Source organism: Rosa rugosa, chromosome 3, assembly GCF_958449725.1.
Source record: "Rosa rugosa chromosome 3, drRosRugo1.1, whole genome shotgun sequence".
Lineage (NCBI taxonomy): Eukaryota > Viridiplantae > Streptophyta > Magnoliopsida > Rosales > Rosaceae > Rosa > Rosa rugosa.
Genome location: NC_084822.1, coordinates 4,974,054 through 4,995,276, shown reverse-complemented (window position 1 = coordinate 4,995,276; position 21,223 = coordinate 4,974,054). Strand labels below are relative to the sequence as shown.

Below are 21,223 nucleotides of genomic sequence, written 5' to 3'. Positions count from 1 at the left end.
ACATACATGAAGTTGACATATACAAGTACATAGCCGTCTGCATTAGCCATTAGGTAGTTATGCCAGCCACAACTTCTGAAGCCCACAAAAACATGTGGTATGAATAGGATTCACTTAATTGATAAAGTTTTCTGGTTGAATAATACCAGTCATCATAATACTCCCCATAACATGGGTCCCTAATATATAGGATTCTACCAAATATTATCATGATGATATGTTCATGCTTGCCATGCTTAAAACATCATGATGGTGATGATCAGCATACAATTAAAAATAATGTCTATCGTGAATGTATGGACATTATATGTATGATTATGTCCATTCAAATTATGGCGAGGATTAACTGATTAAGGTACACTTGTTTTAACTTTTAAGTGGACAAAGGAGTACGTTTAGGTTGGCTACTTAAATTATTTCATGATAATGCAGTTTGGAAATAAGCTAGCTAGCTAGTAATTAACAACAATTACTGATTTACTATAATTTCTATGACAGATCGCTGTATTATACTGATACAGACATTGTACAGACATCACATGTTCTTGTCTCAGATGTTTTTGTATTCTAGCTTAGCCAGGATAATTAGTTTTAGATGTGGTACATATCTTAATCTACTCCCTACATACATTTTTGATCTCATCCATCACTAACAATGGAGGATAGAGGAATAGATTGAAACACCATGATCCGCTTCTATATGTCGATTATTGCGCTAACATTTTCCATTTTCTATACATCTGTATTTATATCATAGTCTGAAGAATTTCGTTGTTATAAATCGGATCGAGGTGTTTTTTGGTCACATTCTCATATTCCATTCATGTGGGTTTAGATGGAGTTTGTTGAGTTGGCTATTACATGCAGTTGGACCGTCTGACATCAACTTTTTCTTATATCCACCCATTTTTCTAAAACCGCTTTTTGATCAAATTCAATGTGCTTTATGAAGGCACGGCTTTAGTTTGTGACAGTACGCAGATAATGTTTGTAGGTTAGGTTCTTTTTGAGCTTGGTTGTTTCTGGTTCTGTGAATTCATAATTCATATTTAGTTTTAAACATGTAGTATCTGATGTGATGTTAAATTTTATACAATCAAAACTATGAAGATAAAACCAAAAGAAATTAACTATTCTGTTTAATTCTTTCAAGCTTGGTCCAATGTATTGCAAATGAAATTGAGATCGAGGAACACACAGTGAATAAAATAACCAGAAATTGAAGAATTCCGTGTATGGAACAATATATATATGTGATCTCGATATCATTTATACACTAGCCATAGTACTACACAGGAAACTTCCTAAAAATAACCCGATCGAGCAACATCAATACAATGATGCAAATCAAGTACATACGTGATCGAATACATGTACTACACAAAAATTGATTAAAAGAGAAGATACGTATAAATTTCAAGGGTTGTTCTTCTGTGTATAGATATAATCAATGTGAGCAGCAAGAGTTCTTCTCATCAGACACTCTTCTTCTCCAACTCCCTCGCAGCTCTCCTCCGCCATCACTTTTTCGACTTGAGCATCCTTCAACCCCTAAACACAACAACAGATCAAGAAACAACAAAGTTAGAAAACCAGAAACTAAGTGATTGACTACATGACAGATCGAAAAAGCTAGCTTAATTAAGTTATTACCTCAGGTTGTACTTTCATTGTACTAACATCTGGAGAAGAAGGCATCTCCCGAGCTGTGGAGGTTAATGAGAGGAAGAGGAGGAGGGCGACGACGATGCAGAGGTTGGTGAGCTTGCAAGACGACATGGTTTGATCTGCAATTCGATTATATAAAACGATGAGCTGCTGCTATAAACTGGTGAGAGAGGGTTGATGATGGACAGTGTGGAATGGTGGGTATATATAGGAGTTGAAGGGCAAATGTGGAATTCAAGAAATGAGATGAATGATTCATTTCGGCGTATGTCGTTGACCATTTTCAGAAATTTCCAAAAGATTATTAGGTGGAATTTACTAATTATTTAAAGCGGTTGCTGCAGAAAAAAAATAATAATAAATAAAAAATGCAAAATGTGTGTAGTGGCCCACGTATATTTTACCTGGAATCGTGCTTTTGGTTTTTAGCTTTTCATGTTTGAGCTGAAGATTAATCAAGGTTATGAGGATAATTCACCTAATTCTTTAAAATAATTGCTACAATTTCATTTTTTAGATTTATTATATATGTCTAGCAGCCAGCACATATTTTTTTTAGTTAGAATCAAACCGTTGTTTTTTTTTTTCATGTTTGGATAAAAGATGAACCAAAATAATTTTTCTATGTATTTATATATGTTGTAATGATCTGAAAAATGTAATTTTTATTCTAAAAATAAGTAAACCTAGGGCTCAAGAATTTGATAAAAGTAGATCATAAGGTTTCCAATAACTAATTGAAACTAAAGTTGTATCGACGAATGATACTATATTATAGTACTAAGGTTCACTTACAGGATAATATTAGTTTGAATAAGTGTGTCACGAGCACAAACTTTTTTTTTCTCTTCTTTTCATACCAAAATGTAACACTAAATCAACAAATTAGAAACAACAGCATACATCTAATGATATTTTAGTGAAGTAGAATCATAAGTAAATCAGAAATTTGTCTCAATTGGGAAAGAAGTGATATGTAATATGATTAGTAAATGAGATATTGTATCATGCTACTCAATCTCCGACTTAAATACTCTAAAAACGGTTATATAAATGAGAGTACATTAACCAAAATCTAAATCAAGCAATCCATAACCATTCCAACTCGTATTACCGACAGTGTAATTTCAAGTATTGTTATGATCTTCATCATATATATTGATAGGCTTGGTCAACTCGTTTTTATTTGATTAAGTGTTGAAAAACATAGTAGACAGTCCATACTATTCGGCGCCGTCAGCAGCAGCTTTGCGATGTGAACCATACAAACTAGAATACATACTTGGTCACGGACTGATAAACATCCGCGTTGACAAACCTGAAACACGTCGTTGATAAAACTATACCAACATGTTCCAGAACCATACACTACCAGATTCATCTAGAATCACATGATAGTTCACAAATTCTCCTACATATATCGACATGGAGGTTTCTATATAATGGTAAACTAATCTAAACAGTTCACCATAAAGGCTTGTTCCTTCCTCCGACGTCAATCGGAAACTTCCTGGTCACCGTGATCCAGAATTTTGTGGTAACTCGCCAATACATTTAATATGGATTACTTGTTTTATATAAGAATGATGTATTCTTTTAACGTTAACTAGTTGTTGGCTGTTGGGTGTGGTTGGCTGGCGTTAAAGTATTAAAAAGAAAAGTAGGAATCTAAAGCATGACAATTGGCGATGAAAGAAGCTTCTTCTTGATTTGGATAGATTTAGTCGTCCTTTGAATCTTGCAGTCTTAAGCCAAAGCTATGAGCTCCCTATCAAGAACTTCAACTTACTAATAAATGTGGTGAAATGGAAAGAGTTGGTTTCTCTTAATTGCTTCAAAATCAAACTTCTCTATTGCCCACCTCATTGTAAAGGTCATAGCTTCATAGCACAGAAGGTTATATCTTTATACTTGTGATAGGAAAAGGACAGGGAAAGAAAAAAAACCAGATAATTTCTTCTTTTCTCCAAGATAACATTTAATCACAGGAAGTCATCTAAATATGGAGTAAACTGCTGGCTACATATTGCAAATGTGATTCTGCATGCCTATCTAATATATGTCTATATAACACATGACATAGCCCTAGAAGTTCAAAGATTGTACAGTAAACATATATTCTCACAAGTCAGAACAGGTTAACTAAAAGGTAAGTAATATGTTGGATGAATAACTACCGACTTTCCCCAACATCGCCAAATTCCCCATCTTCTAACTCCTCATGATCACCACTTCTCCGAGAACCATTGCGGTGATCTCTCTTATGTCGTCTGTGTCTGCTTTCAGTATCTGATTCAGGACCAGATGCCTGCATGCATTCACAAATGAAAACAATGTAAAGAATTCAGATCACTGTTAAATGTAACAAATAAAGTGAGCAGGAAATGAATTTTTTCTCATCATACTCATACCCGTCTTGATCTCTTGTGGTCGCTGCTAGATCCATGAGACCTTTTAGACCGATCATTCTCACTTCCATTTGTTTGATGGTCTTCATCACTTTGATGCCTCTTCCTATGTTTCTTATCATCGTCTTTTCCTGATCTCCTTTTCTCTTTGGAATCATTAACCTCCATTATGTCAATAATTTCAGTGTCTTCTCCGTCTTTCATAAGGTGATCCTCTTTATCTCTTTCATATCCTACCCCTCTTTCCCTTCTCTGCTTCGACCTTCTCCTCTCTCTTTCTTCCCTGTCCTTTTCCTTCCTCTCCTGCAGAAAAGATAATAGAAATTCATTGCATCAAGGTTCATATAAATGAATTAGGTAATACATGAAAGTCACAGAAGTTGACAAGTAGTATCAAGCATTAGTTCGCAATTAATCATCCACAGATTCATACCAGTTACCACCAAAACTGCAGATATGGCAACTAAGTACCACATTTTTTTTTCCTTTTTCCCTCTTTCATTAGAAGCCTGAATAGCAAATACTTGGTAATCAACTGAGTACACCCATTCTAAAACTCTAGAGGTCCGTTAATGTGAAAATGAATCTTTTACATCATCCCAATGCATCTAGGCCATGTACTTTACCGTATTATCAATTAGACTTTTGGGATTCCTTGTAAACTAGAAACATATTGAACCATGAAGCCATGGAACTTTCCACAACCAAACCACATCATGTACTCTTCAAATCCTCATACCACCTTAGAAGAAACAATTACCATGAAGTTATCTTAGACGCAAGAGCAGCATGTGTAACAGACCAAATAATTATCCTGACGTGTTTTCTTTTTTCAAAAGGACGAGAAAGAGAAGACAACCAATGGAGGGGGGGGCGGCGCATCAAGCAAACATTGAAACAACATCAACCACAGGCTTAATAACAATTCCAATGTGAAACAAGTAGTAATCTTTAGACAAAAATTCTGCAGGGGAAGGAGAACAAAAGTTCACATGGTAGATATATAAAGTTATCCACAGTAATGTCATTCAGCTGAAATAGTACCTTCTCTTCCTTTCGTTTTCTCTCTTTCTCTTTTGCTTGTTCTTTCAATTGCATTACGTGTTTATCGAATATCTCCTTGCATGAGCTCTCTTCACCAATAGCACTGAACAAGATTTGCAACATAATCATGCAATAGACAGTTAGAAAAGGATAACACTAAGAAAGCTATAGCAAACATATCCAATTGAATTGAGATACTTACACCTCACTTTATATTTTTAATTCTAGTTCCTTTAAAACTTCCTTCATTTCCCCTAAAACCTTGAGAGCAATAATAGCTATTTGAAAAAAAAACAAAAAAACAAAAACAAAAAAATTCAAGGTTCAAGTTACTAAAAAATGGTACCTGTACTCTGAACTAACTTCAAGAAGTGATTTACAGTCCTCCCATTTAGAAGATGGAGTTATCTCCTGTAACAAATAATGAATCAGATTGATGACTAAAGTTTGCCCTCCTCCCCATCTCCTAAAACAGGAGTTACAGGAAAAATGGCAATAGTCCAGGAAAAAAAAGAGTATAAAAAATATAACACAAAAAATCTTAAGTTGGCACACAGCCTGCTGCACCTTCATAGAAGATAAGAGATGAAAGAAATCATCTGCAAGACGTTTACGCCTTTTAGCTTCTTTCTCCTCCTTTTCCCTCACGCGTTCCATTAGCTCCTCAAATACTAGCTGCAAGGCAGTAGAATATCAGATTGTAGCACATAGAAACAGTACAATGACCCAGCACAGAAACTCCAGTAAAAAATCGAATAAAATACAAAATATAACATATCCATAAGAATGGTATCTTATCAACAGAATTTCCCTTTTCCTTGCCATATGGCAACTGCCCTAGCGAAGCACTCAGTGTTCTCAACACTTGAATCCACAATATAAGAGAGTATAGTTTCACAAGGGAGTTTTCCTATGTTTCCTATTCTCACATTACATAAATTGATAATGGATGAGTAAAACTACCTTATCCCAAGGCAATGCAAAGTTTATAATCTAACATTTATCGGGGAAGAGTAAAGATTGAAGATTTGCAAATTGTAGCTACATCGTGACTAAGGACTATATGGATTAAAGTTGAAGTTATACAGCCTAGATACAAGCGTAGGCACTTTTCAATCAACACTTATTTTAGAATTTTCAAAAACAGTATGGTTGTTGCCTAAAAATGTTGGGTTGACCAGCCAATGTCCACTTGGCTTCCCCAACCATAGCTTCAGCCGAAAACTTTAAAATCATTGAACAACAAGATATTTTGGTAGCAGATCCATGCGTTTGTCCAAATTATTAAGATCAGGGACCGCAAAATGAAAGCCAATATCCATTAAAGAATTGTACAGTTCAAATAGAATCATCTTTGTTAAATAGTTTTGAAGTCTACGTACCATTAAGTTTGCATCTGATATGGGTGGAGAGCCAATATCATTCGATATAGCAGTTTTGAAGGCTTCAAGGTCCCAGGTTGATGAAAGCACAATCTAAAAGCAACCACAGCACATTAAATCTGGAGATAATATAAAACAGAAACCCGAAAATTCTGACCAATCATACCTTTCCCGACTTCACCACGTCTTTTATTCGAATTTTGTCGCTTTGATACTGTGAAAAAGTTTGGCAGATTTTTTTTTTTTGTTAGCAACTGACCATATAGCTCAAACAAAACCAGTACAGGTCGTACATATGCATATAAAAAACGTAAAAATATTGTCACAGGAAAGAAAGTTAAAGTGATTACAAAATTGCTTTTACATCAAAACTTTAGAAAACAAAATGACCTAAAAACTGGAACCTTGAACCCGTAAATTAATATGGAAAGCAGGACATAGTTTAGATTTTGGACTGCAAAAGGTAGATTTATAGTTTATATTTCACACTACCCATACAAAGGTACAGTTTAACTTACTTGTTTCTCTAGCTCTTCAATAACATCTTCAAATAAATCTTTTGGAGTTGAACCAGAGGTGTTTGATACCACTGCTACATATGCAGGTAGATCTTTAACCTAAAAGAAAATGAAAGTAAAAATAAAATAAACAATAACATGAGATAATACAAAAGCACGATTTGCCACAATCACCAGAAAATTCTTTTCATAAAAGGAAAATGTCTATTTACCTTCAGGATGTAATCTCGCCAGTGAGTTGTAGCTGAAAGAGTGCCTGCAGCAATATGATCATCCATCAATTTGCGGAACTCATCACGGTTTTTACGTTCTGCCTTCCTCAATTCTTCCTGTTCTCCAAAAAAATACCAGATCAAGGAATTGCCCATTTACAATTGAATAACTAAAAACAAAGTCAAACAGTAAAGAACCTTCTGTATCCTCCTCTGCTCTTCCTCTTCCTTCTCTAGATCCCGTAGATATTCCTGAGACCACATTTTTATATAAGGTACAACATCTCAGTTGAACTATCATTGGCTACAGAAGGAAAATTACCTGGAAAATCTCCAAACGATCAATTTTTTCAAGACGTGAGCACCGTTCGTCAGCCTCTAAGCGATCTTGAACTTTTCGCCACTGGCTGCTTGCCTAAATGACAAGATAAATGCCAAAATGCATAAATTTTGGTGGCAAAACAAAACTTCCATGAATACATGAGAACCATACTAAAAGAGAACCTTGATGAAGTCGCAAGATTCCAAGAATTGTCTGTACTCCACTATATGGAGCTTACGTTCCTCCTGTGCCTTTGCTCTTTCCTGACCAAAATTTAGTTCAACATCAGTAAGATTCTTGAGAATCCACAATTTTCATTTTTCAACATTAGCAAATGATAATATAAACATGTGCATGCCAATTTATATGCCTCAAAACACTTCCCATATTTTAATTTTATATCTTATCTTCAATGAGAATTTTGGTCGAATAGTTTCAATGACAGGACAGATAACCTCATGATAGAAAAAACCCAATTATGAGGTGGGGCGTACGTGAAGCTCTTTTTTGTCAGCTAAGAGTAGTCGCTAGAAAATCAAGATTAAATTTGAACATATCCCCGCATATCATGCATTCATAATTTCATATACATGAATCTACGCATGGGCACAACTAACACAAACTCATGTTGGTCAGCACACAATGCATATCTTTATATGTAGGTCAACTCAGGTATAGAGTTTATGTAGGTGAACACAAATTCCACAGTTTGATGAGGGAGGGATTTTTTCAGTTGAATCTGAGCCTAGAGTTGCTCAATGCAATTTCACGTTCTGCTACTAAGGGGTATAGCATCCATTCTTCCATAGAAATACACAAACAGATAAAAACAGTTAAGATTGCAGAACTAAGTCAACTTACTTTCTTCTGAAGTTCCTCCAAATAGCTATCAAACAAATCCCTGCGGTCTCTCTCTCTTTCAACTGCTTTGAAACGTTCATCATTTTCAAATATGCTCTCTAATTTGCTGAATGATATAGAGATTTACCATCAGTATTATATACTGAACAAATTAATACACACACACACACGAAAGCCTGTTACGTAATATTGCTTGAATTGAATAAAGAAAGTCAATAAGGAAAGACGAAGACGAACCCCCATCTTGTGGATGATGTTAACTCTGAGCATTCCTGCAAGGATTTCAAGACAAATAAGAAAATAATGGTCCATTCATTCTATGCAGAAAAGAAAGAAATTTCCAATAGCAAATAATAACATACTTCCAACATCTTTGTAAAATCTTCACGTGCTTTTTTCTGCTTGATCCGCCTCTCCTCAACCTCTTGTTTTTTCCTTTGGGCCACAAACTGAAGCACAATAACAAAAAAAAAAAAGTGATTACTATAGCCATATTGATCTTAGAATTATCACCAGAGGCAACAATTACAAGGATATCAATGTAGCAAACTGCTGATGGAAAGTTATATAAAAAAATAATATACTGTGAAAGGGACTGAAGAATAACAGCTATAGTTGTATAAGAATAACAAAAGGGGCCAGTCATGATTTAATTGTACTACCAGTCTGTCAAATAACAAATGCATGGGGCGAAAGCTTGAGAGTAGTATGATTACAACTAAGACATTACTACACCTCCTCCCAGGATCAAATTCCATGAAACAATTACTGGGTATACGTAATTCTTTTATTCACACAACCATGTAAAAGACTTACCTCATTAAAAGCCTGCTTCCGCTCTCCAAGTGTTTTCAAAGCACCATATCTTTTGTCATTAATTATCACTCTCATGGCCTGATAAATTGAGCGTTATTTCAGGTAAATTAACATATATACAAAAAACAGAGTCGTACGAAATTATCGAATTACCCGATCCCAAGTCCAATCAGACCCAATGTTGGTAGACTCCAAGAGTGCTTTAAATGCATCTTTAGCTTCCTAAGAAAGAAAAAGGGTAAATATTGAGGTGATTGGCAGGAAATTAACAATGAAAGAAGCTACAATTTTTATACCAGCTTATTTGAATAACTTATGGGTTCTGGATCAATTGGTTTTTCTTCTGATGCAATGTCATTAATTTTCTCTCCTGTCACATCATTTGTAGGTTCCTGCAAGGCTTCACTGTATCAAGTTGCTAGAAAGCATAACAAGAATACAATATCAAAACTACAAGACAAACCAAACAATTACCTTATTCTCCTGTACATGAACTTCCTCGGAAGAATTAACAAATTCCTGAGTTGGTAAATTCTTTGGATCTTCCCTACAAAATGAGCAAAAGAAAGTTCAGAAAACATACTCCATATACCACCTACAAAAGAAAATGAAAGCACTTAAAAGCAGTTAGATGATGGTACATTAGTTCTGCAGCAGTATTGTTGACTGTGACAGCAGCTTCAGCATTTTCAAAAGCATCAGAAGATGGTGTAACAGCAGGTATCTGAACTCCATCAGCATTTTCTTTTACAGGAGAAGCCACAACAGGTGAGGCAGATGATCTTGAAACTGTGGAAGTTTGAACATCACTAGTGGCAACAACAGGTGCCACCGAAACAGGGCTTGATGCTACTTGAGCAGTAGTGGTTGATGTATGAGCTTCACTTACAGGGGGAGAAACTGATACTGTGGTGTGATGATTTACAGGCATCTCCTGAGGAATGTCCTTGACCGATGCCTTTTCCACTTGTTGCCGGGCCAACTTAAAGCAAAAGTTGCAAAAGAGAAAAGAAAAAGAAAAAGTTAACAGAGAAAATCCTGAAAATGGGAAAACATATATGAATTGGTGGGTGGCAAAAATGGACAGGACGGAAATAAACCTTCAGTTCCTCAGGTATAGTCCATCTTGATTCTTTAGTGACCTTGTTGTGGAAATACCTGCAGCATTTACAAGTATGACGAGGTAAACACAAACGACAACAGAACTCATAAGCCACACCAATGACTACTATAAAGGAGCCAATATCCATTACTCACTTTTTTCCATCAGGACTGGTAAATTCCTTCCAGTTAGTTGATGCATCTGCCCTCTGTCCAAGGAAAAAACTAAATAAGTCAAATCTGTATAACAAGATATTCTCCCAAATAAGAACTTAGAAAAAGAAAGGAGCTTAAAGGTCAAAAGGTAGCTGCATTAATAAAGAAGCAGGAACAGGAAAAAAATACAAAAACGACAGTCCAGCATGAACTAATAATGGCAAACATTACTAACCAAGATTCTGACAGAAAAACTAGAACATGAACAGCATAATCACAAGAAAGAATAGTGACGTTTATAGTCATCAAAACTGTGCTCAAAATCAATATGAGCACAATTTAATCCCTCTCTCTCTCTCTCTCTCTCTCTATGAGAAAATACCATGGAGATGATGGAAGTGGAAAACCATACGACATTACAACTCAAATGCAAGCTATATTACTTATCCTAGCCCCAAGGCACAAGAGAAAAGCTAATTCAAAATTAATAAGGAAGGATTTCACCTCAGACTGTCTAATGAAAAAAATAACTCCCTCCCTTGGTCAAAACCCTCACCATATACTACTTTATAAAAACTTGCCCAACATGCAACATCAACATACTGAAAATCCCTTGTAATTCGGAATTCCAATTATTACAGTCAACATCAACTTTCTTATCCTCTTCGATACTAAAGACTACACAAGATCATTAAAGGACACAGCCTAAATGGGAAGAGTCAAAAAAAAAAAAGCCTTCAAACTCAAAGGAAAGAAAAAAGAACTCAGTTTCTGCTCCACACATAAGACAAAAAATTTGTAGAGAATGAAGGGGTGACAAAGCTATCAAAGCCAGAAATTTGAGACCAAAAACGAAGTCACTTGTGTATAAGAAGAAAGAACAAGGTTAGTCTAAAGAATGTGCTGATGTAATATCACTGTCTAAAGCACAAAAAAAATTGGTAATTTAAGCAAAAGAATCAAACATATGATTTCACAGAGATTCATTAAAAAAACAAGTAACAAAATGACAGAATTACTAACATTCAAGCTATATAGTAGGTAGAGCAAGCAGCAAAGACCCACAGCATATCCTACCTCTCAATAGTGGCACGGCACGTACCTGTAAGCATCTTTAGAGCTATTGAAGTCACCCAACGCATGAATGGATAAAGAATATAACAAAAGTAAGGTAAAAAAAAAAAAGGAAAAACTTTTAAAGGAATTAAAAAAAAAATCATCAACACTTTTTCTTTGGACTAATGCGAATAAAACACAACAGAAAACAAGTGATAGTACCTTTGAAGTCCTTACCAAAAGGGAATACCTTCGAAGTACATCAAACCGTAAAGATTAGCAATATAACAACGAATTAACATCTGACTGCTTTACCAGAACATGTATGCAGCCTATAAGATTAGGCACAACTATTACCATCACTGAATATGGTGAGATTCATTTCGTGTTAAAATTTACTACTCAGATGTCAGTAAATGTCATGAAAATTCATGCCAAGAAACAGGCAAACAGCATGCATTACATTCTAAATATTCTAAATGCAAATAGGGGCATATTTCTGGATATGTACAGGGAGGGGAGAGAGAGAGACTTCGAGTAATACAAGTCATTCAAAAGAAAACAAATGTAACTGTTTATTCAACAATGTGTTTGGCAATCAGTTAAGAGAGAAAGAGAAAAGGTGCGACTGGATTAATAAGTTCTCTTGTTTGGATGAATAGAAGAGAAACATAGAGAATATACTTTAATCAAGAAAATGTTTAATCTAACAACATAGATCTCATTAGCTCTCCAAAACTCCCTAGTTTTGGAGAAAACAAAACTGAACCAGTAAAAAAAGATGAGGCTCTACAAGTCAGCTCTCTCCATCTCTCTCCATATTTAATCATCATCCAATGAAAAAAGTTTTAGAACTTCTCTCATCTCTCCTCTTCTCTTCATTTCTCTCAATCTAAACATCCAAATATTTAGTTACAACCAAAGAACGAATATATCATTTTTGTACAGGTGTAAGCTTTTCCAATTATCAACACAAATAGAGAATTAGAATAATGGTGGTAATACAAAGTAACTTTTTCCTTGTTTAGAACATTATCATTAAAAAAGGGCCAACATTCTAACAGCTTTAACTTTGGGGAATAGTGATTAACCAACACCTACTGGGATATGAATGCATGAGATCTAGAGCTTAAATAATTACAACAGCAGGTTCCCACTGTCTGTTCCACGTGTTGGCTCTATACTAGTGGAGAGGGGCCGACACATGCAAGCGAGTGTTTAAATATGTAGAAAATATTCCATTCACATCCTAACAGCCTAAAACTTAGGAATAGTGGTGAACCAACACGATTTTCAGGAATATTTACCATACTTAAGCAAATAGATAAAGTTGTACAGAATAATCTTAGAGAAAGTAGAAAAGCTATTATGCGGTTCATCCAATCTATAGATAATGGAAACCTCACAATGAAAACTACAAACTCGTGGTTGCATGCTTGACAGAAACTCTTGCCATGAACCATTTCACTAACTTTCACAAGACTTGCATAAAATACTGACGTTATATAACAGGCCGGGAAAGGAAATGATAATTGAATATAAGTAACTTAATAATTCAAACCCAGCCAGAACAGCAACAACCAGGGCACACAAAGAAAAGCTCACATTCCACCAAATATATCAAAAACTGTTCCTTGTATGACTCACCTCCAGTGGTGTCATCAATTCAAAAGGCTTCTCCCAAGTAGATAATCGTGTCCTCCTGTTGTAATAAAACCTGTAGAGTTCATGTAACAGAATACTGTTGGATTAGCAAAAGTGATCCTTCCAAGTTGAAGACTAGCAACCATAAAAATCACTAAAGCTCAACATTCTCATTAATTGAAGTGTGAGAATGGCTTTGAAATCACTACCTTCTTCCATCAGCAGATTTATGGTCAATCCACTCTGCTGGATTCCCTCCAAGAGAAATAGGCTGGATGCTGGCTTCCTGAAAGTTTGAAAATTAATGAGCATTATCTAGAAAAACAACATGGCAACTAGGTGCGAATGAGAAAACAAACTTCTTACTGGAGCAACTGAAGTGGTGACAGAAGGTCGTTCACCAGTGGGCTGCAAAGGTACAGAAGCAACAGCAGACTGGCTATCAGATGATAACCTAACTTGTCCCTCGGATGAAACATTTGGTGCATGCAATTGAGATATAGACTGATACTGGTTCGAGTCATTAAAACTTCTTGGAATTTGACCATAAGAAGAAGTTGCAAACTGCATATGTGCAATTTATGAATTAAAGGCCTAAAGGTGTTTCAAAAGGATGAAAAAAAAATAATTAAATAAAGAAAAGAAACAACAACAACCACAATTTGAAAACTTACAGTATATGATGAAGAAAGAGGTGGCCGTGGGGCACTTAAGTTAGACATGACATTATTTGGAGGTAGCACATTAGGCTGAGGTACAGGCAATTCAGGTGCAAAGTTCCTGATGGGCTGAGCAACTGGTAAGGGAATTGCCTGTGGCAGCATACCATGGCCTGGTGGACCAGATCTTGGAGGTAACTGCTGCACTGGTTGCGGAAACTGAGGTTGGTGAATTGGAGGAGGCAGTCTAACATTCATTGGTGGAACACCTCTTCCGACATGCTGAAAATTTTGAGAAGCCACAGGAATGAACTCCTGCGAATGAGGTGCTGGAACTACTGGCCGGAACTGTAGCATAAAATTAAATGGCAGAGAATTAATTTTATTTTTCACTAAAACTATGCATACAGGTGACACACAAACTCATCAAGAAGGAATGTTTTACTTGAAAACCCATGGACGGCATACTTCGAGGAGCATCCACAGGACCAACCATAGGAGGCCGAAGAGGCTATCCAAGGGAAACAGAGGAGAAATTAATACGCAAAGCATAAGAAATAATTTACCAGCAGCTATTTTGAAAATCTAAATGAAATGAAGGGCTTTCATCCTTTTGAAAGGTGAAATTTAATTCTAACGTTAATCAAAAAGTATGACATGTAGAATAATGGCAGGAATGAAAAGAAAAGAAAAAATTGATGATATGGATCCATAAGAAAGGTATTTATTGCATTCATCAGCTTTTTAACTGCACCCTTTCCTACATATAGAAAGCCAATGGAAAAATGACAGCCCTAATCAATGGGTAATAAACATTCAGGGAATATTAAAATATAAACTACATAAAAAGATAATAAACTTAGTGAATTCATTAAGGCCCCATTTGGAAACAGGATTTGGATTTGGATTTCAATTCCAAATCTGAAGAATGCAAAATCTGTGCAATTGAAATTTGTGTATTTGAAATTGTGTTGTTTGCTTACAAGTGTACCAAAAGATTTCAAAGAAAAATCCAGCGAATTGGGCCCCCACCATGGCAAATCTGCATACACAACCCTCTCTGACAAAAACCATTCCCCAAGCTTTGTTACATCTGATCTTCTGACATTTAGTGATAGGGAAGAGGATCAGAGGTTGAGAGATAAAGGTTCCAAAGAGAGGAGAGAGAAGGAATACATAGAACGATGAAAAGAAAGTTTGGAGAGAAAAGAGTGACAGAGAGAAGAGTGAGAGCAAAGAGACAGAGGACTCGTGGAGAAAGGTAGCGGTTCTGATCTTGGAGAATTGGTTAAAGGTGCAGTGGCTGAAGATTTGAAATAACTAGGATAGGGTGTTATTTCAAATCTTCACAATTATTGATCTAAGATCTAGGGGCGGATTTACATTTACCCAAATCCAAATACCAAGCAAAAACTTTGTCCAAATGGTATGATCTGGATTTGGAGAAATTCAAATCCAAATTCCTCCTAAATACCTATCTGGTGGATAGGATTTCATGTCCCGCGACAGCAAGCAAGTCAGAAACAGCCCCAATATTTAAACCACAAAGTTCTATTTTGTAAGACCAGAAGCAGAGAGAAGAAGAAAAATGAACTTGGTATTTATTTTTTAAATCTACCAGACACTAAAATTGGTAAGGGTCAATGATTAAGAGCAGGATCCAAAATAGTACCAAAAATGACCCACAAATTACTAGCCACATAACGCGTTGCAATGTGAGTCTTAGAAATGGTAAAGGGTAAATCTTACGTATAAGCTAGTATGGGCAGACTAATCAGCCTGTTTCATTACATTTACAGTAGAAATCTCTTTGTGATGGTTGAGAGCTACTAACAATACAAAACCCAGGTTCTTATTTTAATAAGAAACCGTCAAGATAGAGGCAAGCCTTGATGCATGAACTCATGAAGCTTGGATGCCATGAGTCCATTAATCTAAATGGAATGATGATAAAAAGTAAAAGCTTCAAATGACTACAAATATTGCTAAAGACCAAACCAGTTAGAAAATTAACAATAAAAAAAAAAAAAAAAACTCCTTGAGAAACATAAGAACAATAAATTATCTCTAAAGCTTGTTGACCACATGATGCTTAAATAAAACTTTCTTTGCACAGCTACCTGCAACCCTGAATATTGAGGATTATTGGCCATCTGAGTAATGACACGAGCCTCTGACAACAACTGCAAAGCAAACAAGCATTATTAGCATCTTATAGTTCCAAACTTCCAAGAGAGCATGTTACATTGAGATTTATCTACTGTGACATCAAAAATCCACTAATGGAGAAACAGATTCCCAGTAAATATGAATGAACGTATGATTTAGAGTATTGTAAATTTACTGGTGTAAAATCTAAATGCACATAGCCCAGAGGAGGTGATAAGACAAGTCAAGAGGTAAGCCTAGGAGAGATGAAATAAGAAAAAGAAAGGATTAAGGTTCAGCAACCACCAATTTATGATTAGATGGCAAAATTTTCTCTGCCACATTTGAACTGAAGAGTATCCTTAAGCATGTGTGAAAAACCTTTACATTATGTTGTCTCCCATTTACCAACATCTGGTGATGAAGAATACGAGCAGAATATTTTAAGTCAGGATTTGGAAAGTAGTTCAAATAAACCTAGCCTTTTATTGTTAGGATTCTTATTATTATTATTAGGACTATTTCTTTAGGATTCTTTTAAGCATAAGGATATTCCTAGTTATTCTCGAATTGTCTGAGCCTATATAGGAGGCCTTTGAAATCTTTTATTTTCATATTTGAGTTAATAAAAATTGAAAGCTTTTGCTTCTATCCGGGTTTGTGTGATGCCTAAGACCTCTGGGTGTGATGCCTAGAAACCCTACTGGTGTGATGCTAGTAGCCTTATCCTAGAAACTTACTGGTGTGATGCTGGTAGTTCTATCCTTTTCTTCTTAACTTTCTTATTCTAAATCCCTTTTCTTCTTAAAAAACAAGAACACAGCAACCAAATCCAAGAGTACTCAAACAAACCCTAGTTCTACAGTTCTTTTGCTACTTGTCCTGCATCATCTGGAGACGAGTGAATGCCATATCCAAGGCATGCCCAAGCACAGACATATACAATGAACCTTCACGCATCTCTTCTTCTTTTCAAGGTATAAAGCACCCAACTTTAGTATCTACAGACATACTGTTTATGAACAACTACACATTATACATCTTTCAATAGGTGATAAAGCCCTAAAACCCGGGGTAGTTTCAGCAATGCAAAAACATATCAAATAACAAAAAGCCCTCAAACCGAGCATCCTTGGCCTCTATTCGGTTCTTTTATTCACAAGAGACTCGAACCATTTTCACAAACTGTTTCCAGAACAATACTTTAGACACCAAACATTGAAAATCATGTAAAACCAACACAAACTTCGATCTTTTAACAACTCGAAAACCACAACTTTCTACAACATTTGAAAACTCAGCCAAACAGACCTGAATACTCACATAAGCCAATTCCCTCAAGCCAAAATGAAGTTCTATACCAGTAACACCACACAGCAACACAAAACCAACCCAGAATGTGAAACAAATCAAATCAAGAACCCTATATTCCACAACAGGGAACCCCAATTGAACAAGAAGCTGACCTAATTCATTGCATTGAAGAGTGAGGACAATTTCAGTTGCAGATAGAGACCGATCAATCACAACAGCACAAAAAGCATGAGTCTTTGAACACAGAATTGGATTATATGCATGGCATTCAATCCAAAGTTGAAAATTGAAAATTGAAAAAAAAAATCGAGAGAATCGTACCGGAGCTGAGTGAGGGAGCTGCCAGAGTCCCCAAAGCGTTTTTGATTTCGCGGCTTAAAGATGTTGGGTCACCTCTCTCTCTCTCTCTCTCTCTCGGTTACTACTACTATGCTCTCTTTTTGGATGCCCCCTCGTGTCAAGTTCTTGTTTATTGAATAAATAAATAAAGAGTCCTTTCTTCTTCTCTTCATTTTCTTCTTTAATTTGGTTTTTTTTTTTTTTTTTTTTTTTTTTGTGTGTCATTAGAAGGTCATGGACATGAAAATTGTGTTTTGGTGAATTTTAAAATGAGATTTTTGAGGTGAATTTGTATGTATGTGGGTACAATCTTATGTTAATTTCAAATTGTATGAGAATATATTAGGTATTTAGAAATGGTTTCTTAACTTTTTTGAAAAGTCGTTATTAGTTAACGGTCGAATCTGAATCTAGAATCCACCACTAGTTGATCTGCACGTTGTGCTACCATCAACTAAAACCCGCGTCTCGTAAACTCTAACGGTTGTCGACCTGATTTGGATGTATTATGACGTAACGCTCTTGTTAAGTTAATGGAGACAGAATTTGGTGGACCGAAAATGAAATTGAATTTGAGGAAGCCTTATAGGTCTTGTTTTTTGATGGTGTGATAATGAAAAATGCACTTTTTAAGTTGAGCAAATCGTCAAATGAACCTAAACACTAAGAACCGACATTCCGACCAATCCATTAACAACGTATTTGTCGTTCACCTAGGCTGCCCAATCAAAAAGATCTACATTATTGGCCATCAGGTACAATCTCATCGTGCGCCTACATTAGTGACTCCACTTACAAGGATCGGTGTCACCTTCTATTGTAGTTTTTATCTGTCAATGCTAGTTTTATGGCACGAATTGATTGCTAGAATGGACCTCGTCGCGTGGAACGCAAGAGGCATTGGTGGTCTAGCTAAGACCATATCGTTGAAGGACTTGGTTATGCAGTGCAAACTGTTATGCAGTGCAAACCAAAGATTGTATTTCTGTTAAAGACAAAATGCAAGGATGCCCAGTGTTTCAAATGCTTCCATTCGGGATCGGGTTTCCAACATGGAGGAATAATATCGTGCTCTGATTAATACGGTGGAGAACGTAGATCTTCGAATAGTCGCCACACTATAGAATTATAGATGTTGTCATTCATTGCGATGTAACATATGGTGATACATGGCGGCTGACTAGTTTTTATAGTCATCCTGAGCCATATGAACGTCATCATACCAGGCTTCTCCACAATGGTTGGTTATGGATGATTGTTATGAAATTCTTTCCTTGTAAGGAGAAGCTCGATGATCCAATAATACCAACATGAGAAATGGATGAGTTTCATGCAACATTGACATATTGTTATTTCCAAGAATTGGGTATACGAGAGGTAACTTCACTTGGGGCAACGGAGTAACAAGGTTGTGCATTGATAGGGCTGTGGCTACTTGGACTTGGTCAAACACTTTCAGGGCGAAGATAGTGATTCACCTTCCATCCTCATGCTCTGATCATATCCTTATTTTAGTTAAGGTTATGGCCATCACGCATGTATCATTTCTTGATTAGAGGAGGAGATTTCAGTTTGAGGTCATATAGGTACATGATTCTTCTTGCATTGATGTGATTAAGCAAAATTGGAAGACAACTTTGATAGGTTTTTTCTATGCATTGATGCACAACAACAATCTAAAATTTAACCGTACAAGAATGTTGAAAGTAGTATGGAAAGTTGGGATCGTTCCTTCAACAGATTGTGGACAATTGCCTGTCTATGACTCAAGACAAGATAAAACCTATACTATCTAGTTAGACAAATTTGACTAGTAGACGACTTTAAACTAACTTAAATGACCTGAAATTTTACAGACATACTCTAGACATAATAAATTAAGGATTCGGATATTATCACCCTACTAACTACATTCTACATTCTCTTCTCAGCCTACATATCTTTTTTTAATTTTATGTTTACTTTGTTCACCCATTTGCAGTACCCAAAATACCTTTTTTCCAATGTAAGGTTCAACTCGAATTCCTTTTCTATTTGGCTCCCTCCGCGTCTCTCTTAATTGTTTTTGGCTTCCTCCTCATCTGTCTCTGTCAATCTCATGAAGTCTTAGTTAACCAGTCTCACCGGGTTTAACGATGAATGAAAATATTAACAATGAAGTTTAAATACGTATTCTGTAGGGGTTAAGAAGAAAACTAATTGTAAATTTTAATTAGATATTGTTCTTTATTGTAATTTCATATTAGGATATTTTAGTATTTTAATAAATCAGAAACTTGCAGGGTCGACATCATGTTAGTCCTTGTAGTTTCAATTTAATCAGTAACACCCATATACTTTTCAATTTCATCAGCCGTCAAAATTGGCTGTTAAATCCGACGTTAGGGGCCCACTATGAGGGCTATAATGGTCATTTCAAGACCAAAAAAATAAACTCAGTTTAAGGGCATAACGACGTCGTCTAGCCTTTACTCCACGTCTCCACCATCCCCATCCTCCTCTTCTCAGCCCATGCTAAGAGAATGTCGACGCAGCCTGGGATTAGGATTAGGATTCTGACTGGGGTTTAGGATTAGGATTTCGACTGGGGTTAATATAGCGCAGCCTCATAACAAGGTGTCAGAGATCGAAAAATTGTGGAGATTTCCGACGGAGATCCAATTTGGTCTGCCACTGAGCTCGGTAGACCACTCTCCGATCCGCAGCTTCTTCTTCAGTTCAAATTCGGAAGAATATCATTCAGTTTACCATGGAGATGGAGTTTATAAAGGCCTCGCCGGAGTTTGAGGACCATTTCGAGATCTTTGAATAGATTAAAGGGTTCCTCCCCATAAAGCTTCAATCCCTCTCTTGAGTCGACCCTGACCCAAATCTTGAAGAAGGATTCCTCCATTCAACTCCAGGACATCAATAATAAAGGTGACCAACCTAATTCTTATGAGATTTTCAGTTCAAATTTACGCTTGATCCTTTGTTTGGGTACTTAGAATCTGAAGGAAAAAGAAAAGAAAGTTGAATTTTTTTGGTTTGTAATTGTTCAGATGATTTGGCAAATTGTTCAAATGAATTTTATGTGATTTTTGCATTTAATGGTGATAATTTGGTTGCGGTGATGCAAAGCGACGCGGTGCAGCCGACGTTGGTTGGCAACACGTCGACTGTGATGGAGGAGTTCGATCCGGCCAGGCTGAACGACTACGCGGAATACATGAGGGAGAGGAAGAAGAAGGCGATGGAGGCCGAGGTGAGAAGAGAGCTCGATCGGAGAAGACATGAGGAGGAGAGGACAGAGAGGGAGAAGAGAGAGAGAGAGAGAGAGGGGGATTTCGTTGATTCAAGGTTGAACATTTTAGGTGAGGAAGTGTGGAGGAGAAGGGCGGCGATGAGTGGCTCAGCGGCGGTTTTGGTAGCTCAAAGGTCGCCGTCTCCGTGGAGCAATTCGGATGGTTTTACTATTGGGAAGTCAAGAGAGTGGAGGATTGGGTGTAGGAGGTGGATGGCTTCAATGAAAATCAATTTGGGAAACTTTTTCCCCCAAAATCTCTAGACACCATCGAAGCTGAGAGAGAGAGAGA

At 36.4% G+C, this 21,223-nt stretch overlaps 2 protein-coding genes across 2 annotated transcripts; both read right to left on the bottom strand.

Moving 5' to 3' along the window:
• Positions 1-1,206: 1,206 nt before the first annotated feature.
• Positions 1,207-1,860, bottom strand: LOC133738807 (phytosulfokines-like). Its single transcript, XM_062166459.1, has 2 exons — positions 1,654-1,860; positions 1,207-1,551 (listed from the first exon to the last, which is right to left on the bottom strand). Exons 1-2 carry the CDS (start codon positions 1,777-1,779, stop codon positions 1,417-1,419), a joined length of 261 nt encoding a protein of 86 aa, XP_062022443.1. The 5' UTR covers positions 1,780-1,860; the 3' UTR covers positions 1,207-1,416.
• Positions 1,861-3,601: 1,741 nt separating this feature from the next.
• LOC133736046 (pre-mRNA-processing protein 40A-like) lies at positions 3,602-17,785 on the bottom strand. The gene is made up of 29 exons (XM_062163483.1): positions 17,631-17,785; positions 15,968-16,030; positions 14,293-14,358; positions 13,863-14,195; positions 13,555-13,752; positions 13,398-13,474; positions 13,192-13,261; positions 10,489-10,541; positions 10,332-10,389; positions 9,873-10,213; positions 9,706-9,778; positions 9,528-9,623; positions 9,385-9,453; positions 9,232-9,309; positions 8,778-8,864; positions 8,653-8,687; positions 8,416-8,521; positions 7,737-7,817; positions 7,555-7,647; positions 7,431-7,484; positions 7,233-7,349; positions 7,021-7,119; positions 6,669-6,716; positions 6,503-6,595; positions 5,688-5,795; positions 5,467-5,531; positions 5,121-5,223; positions 4,080-4,379; positions 3,602-3,976 (listed from the first exon to the last, which is right to left on the bottom strand). The coding sequence occupies exons 2-29, from the start codon at positions 15,998-16,000 to the stop codon at positions 3,842-3,844; spliced, it is 3,069 nt and encodes a 1,022-aa protein (XP_062019467.1). The 5' UTR covers positions 16,001-16,030; positions 17,631-17,785; the 3' UTR covers positions 3,602-3,841.
• Positions 17,786-21,223: the final 3,438 nt, after the last annotated feature.

What these genes read in the sequence shown, in the direction of transcription:
- LOC133738807 (XM_062166459.1), bottom strand. Translation starts at nt 1,779, where the DNA reads ATGTCGTCTTGCAAGCTCACCAACCTCTGCATCGTCGTCGCCCTCCTC. An exon ending in CAATGAAAGTACAACCTGAG is followed by an intron (nt 1,552 to 1,653) that starts GTAATAACTTAA and finishes TGTTGTGTTTAG; the next exon opens with GGGTTGAAGGATGCTCAAGT.
- LOC133736046 (XM_062163483.1), bottom strand. Translation starts at nt 16,000, where the DNA reads ATGGCCAATAATCCTCAATATTCAGGGTTGCAG. An exon ending in GGAAGCAGGCTTTTAATGAG is followed by an intron (nt 8,865 to 9,231) that starts GTAAGTCTTTTA and finishes ATTGTGCTTCAG; the next exon opens with TTTGTGGCCCAAAGGAAAAA. An exon ending in TATCAGATGCAAACTTAATG is followed by an intron (nt 5,796 to 6,502) that starts GTACGTAGACTT and finishes ACTGCCTTGCAG; the next exon opens with CTAGTATTTGAGGAGCTAAT.